General features: G+C 41.7%; 1 protein-coding gene across 1 annotated transcript; it reads right to left on the bottom strand.

The window, feature by feature from the left end:
* Positions 1-1,031: 1,031 nt before the first annotated feature.
* Positions 1,032-4,877, bottom strand: mafba (MAF bZIP transcription factor Ba). The gene has a single exon (XM_029436436.1). The coding sequence runs from the start codon at positions 4,226-4,228 to the stop codon at positions 3,173-3,175; it is 1,056 nt and encodes a 351-aa protein (XP_029292296.1). The 5' UTR covers positions 4,229-4,877; the 3' UTR covers positions 1,032-3,172.
* Positions 4,878-9,743: the final 4,866 nt, after the last annotated feature.

Genomic DNA, 9,743 nt, shown 5'->3' with positions numbered 1-9,743 from the left:
AGAATGTGCAGACACGGGGCAGATAATGTTCTGACACCAGAAACTCTAGACCGGGACCAGATCAACACTTACTCCCTTCTTCTACTTCTCTGCTTCTATTGTCATACTATACCGGACATGCAGATAGAAGAACGACAGTGTTTGTTGATACTTTTGTGTGTTGAAATCACGAATGTTTTTTTACTCTTAACAGCTGCACGCTCATAAAAAGAAAAAAAAGAAAATCTAATAGAAATCACTGATAACTTATTATAAGCACACTATCGTGTGCGCATATATGCATGCCGTAATGATTAAAAGAGAATACAGACTCCTGCAAAAGTGTTGACACATGGCGATCATAAATTCCATTAATGTTAACCATAAACATATCACTCCGCAGGCGCGCACAAGGGATTATTTTGCAGCTGAGGTCTGGCTCCGCGCATCACTGCCTGGTTTTTTTTTAAAGACTCAAATTGTGTAACAACTAGTCGGATTGAACCTTTTAGTGTATTCAAAGCCATGCACGCCGAAACCCCAAATTATTTTACCACTTAATGTAAATCTGAGGTTTTTATCTCTTCTCCGGTATATTGCAAGGTCAAAGATCTCCTTTTACCGTGCGCTCTTGTGACGGTGGGGTTTCTGCAGAAGTCAGCATGCCAGCAGAGGCCAGCAGCATGTATAGGAATCTCCCTGCAGCGCCACATAAACGGCCAGACCCGGTGATCTAATCACAGTAGGGCAGTGGGCTTTGATCCAAAAGTTTCCACATCATTCTCAAGTCTGAAAATAAAATAAAGGCCAAGGACAATTTAGAGGTCGGTGCAAATAAGTTATTAAAAGATAAAATAATTTTCCTAAAGCTCTGGCTCTATTTTTTTTTTTTTGGCACAAAGTGAGTGTGTTCTGGCGCTACTATCACTGCAGTGTGTGGGATTATTAATTACTGGTAAAATGTTGTTAATATAACTCAGTCTACACCTAGCCTTGTTGTCATATCACAGATCTTTTCTATGGCGACAGAAAAAAAGTCTGAGAGGTAATTATTGCCATTTCAATGACTTTAATAAGCAAAATAGGAAACAATTTCTTCCAAAAACAACCAAAAATAACACAAAACAGAAACCAGCCTGAATGGAACAGTTCAAATTTAAGTGTTTAACTATTATTTATACAAACAGGATTGAAAATTGATCCCCATCATCGCAAAGTACATGGAATAGGTGAAAACAAAACAACAACCCGCTGCTGCAGTTTCAATTCGATTTCAACACAGTTGAATCAGTAACAAACCAAAGATTGTTAAATGCATGACTTTTCAACAATAGTTTCAAATGCAAGCACCATGCTTATTCGATATGATATGACAGTTTGTTAATTTAAATCATTAAAATAAAAACTTTAACTATGCATCTGGCCAGCAGAACCAGAATCATCAAATAATAATAAAACAGACAAAAAACGTATTACATAACATAAACATTGTTTTCATTTTGAGAATTTGTACAACCTGAATCCCCTTTTTTACTGACCGGCAGAAAAAAAATCAGGAACACATAGAACATTAATAGTGAAACTTCGTATTAAAATGCTTGTGCTATCTAAATATTAACTCCACATAAAACCCCTGACAAGTAAGTTGTTGTTTCTAAATATTGTTAAACACTTTAAATCATTAATATTAGGCCCAGTGATAATATGCTACAGGTGGCCGCCAATCGGAATGAGAGGTTTTGTTTGGGTTTGATGTGGTTCGTTAAAGAGTTAATAGAAAGGCAGAACAGCACTTTTTTGAATTAGTGGCACAAAAACCACGTTGAATTACAATGACAGAGAGCATCAACCCACGTTGTGTGTGCTAAACAGTATGTAGAAAACTTGTAACCTCGCCATAATGCGCCTCTTTTGTGCAATCTGGGTCCAATAATATTGTGGCCACATGTTTGCCTCCTCAGCTTCGCAGAACATGTTTCCAAATATCACTCTAAAACTTAGCACGTAGGCCTGAGTTGAATAAAATCACAATATAGTATCATAGTATGTCTTCCTGGAGGGAGGTCTGCACAAACTTCAAAATGAAAACTTGCAAATCATCATTCAAAAGTGCACTTGACACACAAAAGTTTGTTGTATTTAAATGCAACAGAAAGAAATGCACTCCTCTCTCAATCAAAATCCCACATGATAAAAAAAACAAAAAAACATAAAAAATAAATGAAATAAAAACACAACACAAAGAAAGAAAGAAGTTCAAACCAGCCTCCTCAATCTTGTTGTGCAGTTTTGCGGTTGCATAATATTTACAAGCCCAAAGAAAACCCACACCATATGATACTGCACCGGCAGTCCTGCTGTTCTGTCCCCGCTGCATTTCTCTAACCCCCCAAAACTATGGAGAAGCGCAGATCAAAAACATGCTCTTAATATACACGAGAAGATGAAAGTACAAAATAGAAATTATTACCGTACATGTCCAGCATGCAGGATTAATATTTAATGCAGATTTTTTGTTTCAATATATATTCGAATATAACCAAGCAGGCAATAAATCAATGAGATGTTGCATAAAATGCCCCCCCCCCTCCCCCCCCCCGTGACGGGTTAGTAGACAGAAGTTAAATTTGCATAAAGTGGAGTCTTGCTTTTGGAGATTTTCTCAGATTACGGGCCCACTTGTCGAATGTGAGACTCGTGTGTGTGTTGCAGGCTGCGAGGCCAGGCCTGCTTGTTGTTTCATAACAATGTCATTTTGGAGAACAGAATTACAAGACAACGGCCTCGTCGCCATCCCACACGATTTACAGATTATTTCAAAACCGTAGCCTCAAAGGGAGAAAATAAAAAGTTCATCAGCCGATCCTCTTCTCTTGAAGAAGAAAAAAAGTCTCTTCACTACAAGCAACTAATCTACAAAGATGCTGCGACTGATCAGACACTCTACGTTGCTCTTTGTATCTCAGTTGACACGTGGATGGAGAGATGATTATATATGAGAATACTATTCGATGGATTATTCTTCTAATATGAATATAATTGTTACCGTTATTAGTATAATCATAAACAGTATGGGAGGTGTAGATTATTATCGTTTGTTCATCAGCCAGTCAGTCATTTGTGGAGAAAGGAAAGTTGGGGATGGAGGGGAAAGTTTGTTGTAAGGGGGTTCACAAGAAAAGGCTATGACAACTCACATGAAAAACTCTGGTGATGAAGGGTTGTCACTGGTTGAGCCAGCCTCGCGGAACCCGTTATTGGCCCCTGACCCCGTCAGTTTCTCACACTTGAGTTTGTAGGCGTCCCTCTCCCTCGCCAGCCGGCCGATCTCTGTCTTCAGCTGCTCCACCTGGTTAATCAGCTGCGTCTTCTCGTTCTCCAGCACATGCTTCTGCTGCACCCGCTTGTATCGGCAGGACTGAGCGTAGCCCCGGTTCTTCAGGGTCCTCCGCTTCTGCTTGAGGCGGATGACCTCGTCCTTGGTGAAGCCCCGTAGGTGTCTGTTGAGCTCCCTCACCGACATGGACACCAGCTGATCGTCGGAGAAGCGGTCCTCCACGTTGAGCCCGGAGCTGTGGTGCCCCCCCGACTGGCTCAGGTGGCCGTGGTGGTGATGATGGTGGCGGTGATGGAGCGACTGGTGGGACTCTGGGGAGACCGGGGACGGGCTGTCGGGGTCTTGGCTGTGGTGATGGTGATGCTGGCTGTGTGGGTGGCTGTGTCCGCCCGGGTGCCCGGACAGTTCATCGCCGTGGTGCGGGATGCCCCCCGCATATGGGTGATGGTGCTGCTGGCCGTGTTGACTGTGATGGTGATGCGGGCCCCTGTAGCCCTCGAAAGAGCCTTGCTGCTGCAGTTGCTGTTGGACATGCAGAGGCGGAGGGTGGCCATGAGCTGTGGCTCCAATCAGGGCCTCCACTGCGTCCTCTGGGGTCAGGCTGAGTGTCTGGGGGTCTATCTGCTGGTGGTACCCGCTGTTCGGCATCCAGTACAGCTCCTCTAGGTGGCTTTTCTGCTCTGTGGGGCTGAAGCTGGGTGAGGAGGGCACCGAGCTGCAGGGTGTACTGATGGGGGTGGACGACACAGAGCCTTGGGGTTGGAGACGGATACACTGGCGCACCCCGTTCCGATCCAGCCCGGCCAGGCCTTCCTTCTTCACGTCAAACTTCATCAGGTCAAAATCATTGACATATTCCAGAGCCAGAGGGCTGCTGGGTAGCTCCGGGCCCATGCTCATCTCTGCACTCATGCTGCCGTCGCGACTCTTTTGCAGATTTGCAAAGGTACTTGCGAGCGTTGCAAAAACCGATTTCTTTTCAGCGTCTCTTCTCTCCTTTCTTGTTTCATGCAATAGTTCTTTTGGCTCCTCCACCGCTGCGCACAGACTTGCTGTAGCATGAAACACCGTGTGATCGGTGGAAAAAAAGGAAAAATGAAAAAAAAAAAGTAGTGGAGGAAAACTTTCACACTAATGCTCTGCACACGGTTTGCGTCATATAGCCTACTTCTGCTGGGATAATCTGGCAGAGAGACCAGACGGGAGGTAGAAAGCAATGCGTCTCAGGGCAAAAGTAAAACCTCAGTCCCTTCAGTAGAAGTGTATTCACACAAAAAAAGATAAATAATAATAATAAAGGAAATACCACGTCTGTTCGCTGATACGGGCACCAGTCCTCGTAGCGACTTCTTGGTTGTAAGTCCTTTTTTTTCTCCAGGAAAACAATAGGAGCAAATAAGCAGAGTTAATAGGGCGTCTGATTTTCGCTGAGAAGCAGCTTTTCCAGCTCTGCACCGCAGAGATTTAAAGGCTCGCCTCTCTCACTTGCTCCCACTCTGTGGTATCCAGCAGACTGCGCTTGGAGCCAGCCAGCGCTTTATCCTTATAGCGCACCGTGACGTCGAGCTGAAAGGCTGGATCCGTAGCACTCAGCTCTCCAATGGGAGCGGGACTCTGCGCTGAAATAGAGGAAGAGGAGGAGGAGGAACACAGAGGAGATGAGGGCGCACAATACAGCCTTGACAGCTACAGACAGTCAGCTGACCGACTTCCCTAAAAACAGAAGGTGGGAGGAGAGGTAGAGAGAAATGCCTTCACTTCATGGACACGACTCCGGTGTAACGCACCTCTCCTTGTCTTCTCGTATGACCGTTTCAAATCTCAGCGAGAGTAATGTGAGGGATTTGCAGACTCCAATGCTGTAAGCGCAATGAAAATTATCCCTTTTTTGCCACAAAACTTCCTTAGAAAACTTAAGAATTTAACAAAATGTTTAAGATTATAACCTCAGTTTGTATAAAAATGATTAATAAGGAAAATCCTAGCGTTCTGTTGATGACAGTTTTCAAATGCACATTGACTTCTAACATTTTCTAAAAGAAACAAAGACAGTGCACTGCAATGAGAGAGCGTTAAACAAATTGATTTTAAATGGCCTTATTTGACTTATTAAACGACCTTTTCATAAGGTTTACATGCAATTTCAGAAAGTAACAGATTAGAAGTGAGGCTGTATTTGTCAGCAGATAAATGTCAAGATGGTAGGTCACACATTTTAACAGTGTTGAAAAGTTGAATCTTTACCTTTCTCGCAAACAAGGACACATACCTCCACTGTGTTACTCCGCTATCAATGTTGCAAACACACTTGGTTTACAGTCTATTTTTAAGGTTTAGACTTTATTATAGCACACAATGAAAAATCTTAACACGGTCATATACCATTTATGCTATTTTATGTCCGTGATCCTTTACTATATGGTGACCTTCTGGCACTGAACCTCATAGATGTTTTAAATAATGTAAGCTGCAATACGACCACAGCACTCCTGTGTATTTGTATAACCCTGTGTTATAATCATTATGGGTTGAGTGTATTTTTTCTGGTGAAAGTAAAGTTGACTTTGTTCAGAGCCTGTGATTACTCCCGGATTCCCACATCAGGCTCCTCTTGGCTCGGCCACTTTATTTTACACCGTGCAGCATCACAACAGGGGATTCACCAGAAAACAGGCTCAAGGCTGCCCCTGCGTGGGCAACACATGAAGCGATGATGGAGCTTACATAGATTTCGTTTTGTTTTGAGCTTGGATTTTTTTTCTTTCTCCGCGCTAATTGCTCGTTTTAAAGGTCACATCCTGCAATTATGACTGACAACAATTAATTTATGTCTTTTTAAGTCTCATAAACAATCAGTGTCGCATGTTTAATCATCTAGCTGACACAGTCTAACAGGTAGTTTGGCCAAAATAGATCCTCCAGGATGTGTGTGCGTATCATTGATTTGATCTGTATTTTAATTGCCCGCCAAAAAAAAAAGTACTGTGAGCAAATGTCTCGCTTCCCTGCAAAAAGAATCTGCTTGTAAATGAGTCAATTTGATGGATCGATAGGATTATCATTTCGTTTCCACCTCATATCCACGGTTGAGTACAGCCGCGACCAGAGCGTATTGATCAGGCTGGATGTAAGAGAAAGCTGCCAAAGATGAGATCCATAATGAAGGGCTTATTTGTTTGGTTTAAATTCTTAATCAGTTTGAGTTGTGCAGCAGTGATGAACTCTGAATCCAGTCATAAATTACAACCCGTACCCACTAATTTATAATATCCTAATATGGTTTAATTTAGTTTTTCTTTTAAAGTTGTAGTTCGGGAATCTAATGATATTTTAGCTTGTATAAAAGACTGACATATAGCCTACTGTTATACACATCTATGAAGGTAAGAAAATAAGCTAAAACTATACAAAATCATAAAAATGCAAAGTCTAAAACACAAGAGAATATCAACATTTAATAACGCATTAATGAGAAACTTTACAGAAACGAATGCTTAACACTTACCTATTTGTCATCGTTTATTATTTCTATTGTTAGTATTCTAATTATGATTATTGTTATTATTATATTGAGAATTTTGTTATTATTTTGGACCAAAATCACATTATAATAATTGGCTATTTTGATTAAAGACTAATTAACGTTCACGTTTAAGTGACTGTGAATTGTATTTATTCCTCGTGGGATTTTTAGCTTTTATCGAGAGAGATTTATGATTAATCCTCAACCTTTCTAACATCTTAATAATCCTATTTAGACATTCACTACCTTTTCTTTTTTAGCCTCAGAGCGCCAGGATATCACCCCATACTGATGAACTCAAATACAAATTCAAAATTTTTTTTTACTGCACAATCAAAAACGTGCAGGTAGCGTTCAAGTTACAGTCATCCTCTTTTTAATTCCCTTTAACTGCAGGCGAGCTTCTCAATTCTCAGCTCCAACTTCAAAAGCGCCCAAAGCGAGTCGTGCCGTGCCGAGCCGAGCTGCTCTAAAAACCCCTTCCCAGCGAGGCCGACCCGACGGCAGCCCCATTAGGTCGTAATGCTCTCTAATATAGCCTGAGTCCACGTCTAATAGATCCAGGCAGGCCTGCCGGCGGCTCTCCCCCTTCGGTAATAACGGGCTGTAATGGAGAGACGAGATGTAAAAAAGCGTCCATGTCAGCAGCATATCGGTGGTTAATGATCTATTAAGTGATCCGTGTGCTTATGGACAGCGAAAAAAGTGTTGATGCTTGCTTATTCTCCCCTAATGAGAGTCCCATCCTACGGATTTTAGGAATGAATAACAGAAATAAAATCACCTTTATAATGACACATTTAACAGTTGACGCATGGAGTCTGCAGTGGCTGCAGAGCTTCCCACAGCTCACATCTCACATCTCACACCTGCAACAGGCCCGCTGGTTTCACACAGTAGGCCCATGGTGTTGTCTATCGGAAGAGACATGATTCCCCTCAGAAATATGGATTTGTATTCTGCTCCAGGACCGATCTATGCATGTGCACTTGCTGTCCGGATGCCTTGCCAAGATCGCTTGCATCTGTGGGAGCTCAAACTTCGTCTGTATAGGAGGATGCAGTGACTATGAGGAATACTTTTTTACAGTCAGAAGCAGACTCTGTGTCTCACTCTGAGGAAAACAGTTGGTTTTATTTGCTCGTCTTTTGGCCGTTTGGCGTGCGTAATGATTAACTCTAATGGTCCCCCCGACCATTCGTGGAAATGTTGCAGAACAAAACGGAAGGTATCCGAAGTGGAAGGCCCATGACAGGGAGAGTGAGGGATGGAGATGGAGAGACGGTGCTTTCGGAAGTGCTGCTTTGATGAGCTTTGACGCAGGAGGGAAGAAAAGAGACGCGCAGAGCTCGTGCTGCCTCGGCTTCAACGTCCAAAAGTTTTACCCGTAACCGCTTTCATTACGCAGCAACTGCTGATTTTAAAATGTATTTTAAGTGAGTTTTTAACTTGGATAATTAATAAATGCAAATGTAAATTTCAACCTTTCAGCGTTTTCCCTCACTGCGATATACAACTGCCATTTGGTCTATGTTGTTTTACGGAATGGAAACCACCGGAATCTGTCGACAAATCCCGTTGTCAATTTTCTATAATTCAAAATGGCACTTGCGAAGATTCATGTTGAATTATGTACTGACATTTTGGAGCTACAACTTATTAAAAATGTATTTGTTATCTCTTTAACTGTATGATCCATTTCCCCACCCTGAATGTAAACAGGTGTTTCCCTGATTAACTTACTCTGTGTTTTTGCATATAATAATAGTATGCTAATACCACTAGAAAAATGAAATTACTGCGCAGACAAAAGTCAAAATGTATGTTTTTTTTCTTTTGCATCACTAATTTAATATCTTCCGTTTACAGTTACTCTGTCATTGTTGTTTACTTCAGACTGATCGATTATCTCTGTGAAAACATGTATTATTCAGACGTGTCGTCTGTGTAAACAGGCAGAGGCCAGCCACTGAAGAAAGCTAACATCCCCATCAGGGATAATTGACTAAGGAGTCTTTCAGGAAAACAACAAGAGGTGAGATAAGTGCAAAAACTGGCAATCTCATTAATATGAAAAAGTATTGATTTAACAGTGAACATCAATTGTTTATCTCTCAGCAAAATCACTCCTGCAAGCTGTCTGCCTCGTGCATAGGTCTTTTTTTTGACAATCATAATTCTTCACCAGCGTTATCACAGCAGTCACACGCTCACTATTTACCCGGTGAGAAGGTAGTTGGGTTTGCAGGGGAAATTAGATCTTATTTCTTGTGACAGGGCGCCTCTGGTGGCGCATTTCCTCATTGCTAATAGTTTGATGTGTATCATCGGTGACGTGCAGTCTTTCTTTTTCTTTTTACACTAACCCCATTCAGACAGCTCCAATTTCAGAACTTAGTCCTTATTGAAATGACAGAGAGACAGAGAGGATATAAACATGTGATAGTGAGGCCAAGGCATAATTGTAGGCCTTTTCTGAGATTAGATGTCTCTGATTGACATGTTGTAAATATAACAACAAATAAATGTCAGTATGCACTGTACTGGCTTAATCCCAGCGGAAAACACAATAAATCTGCCTTTTGCTGTGGTCATTTCATTAATGTAAATTGCAATGCTATGTACAATAGTTTGGCTTCCTTCCAGTTGGCTCTTTGCTGAGGTTTATGCATAACATTGGGTCTTATCATAAACTGGGGCTGTGTAACCACAAAATGTAGGCGACACCACAAGAACCAAATATCAGAGTGCAAGCATAACATAATTAAAGCCCATATTCTCTGGTCATAACCACAATTTACATCTGCGTTTTCTGTGCCAATAACTGGCTACTGTAACTCTAAAGAAACATGCAAGTAACTAAACTCCCATGATGTATTGAATGCATAATTATGATAATGTCTA

Source organism: Cottoperca gobio, chromosome 7 (assembly GCF_900634415.1).
Source record: "Cottoperca gobio chromosome 7, fCotGob3.1, whole genome shotgun sequence".
Lineage (NCBI taxonomy): Eukaryota > Metazoa > Chordata > Actinopteri > Perciformes > Bovichtidae > Cottoperca > Cottoperca gobio.
The sequence above is the reverse complement of the archived record's forward strand: the minus strand, read 5'-3'. Positions and strand labels throughout refer to the sequence as shown.

What these genes read in the sequence shown, in the direction of transcription:
- mafba (XM_029436436.1), bottom strand. Translation starts at nt 4,228, where the DNA reads ATGAGTGCAGAGATGAGCATGGGCCCGGAGCTACCCAGCAGCCCTCTG.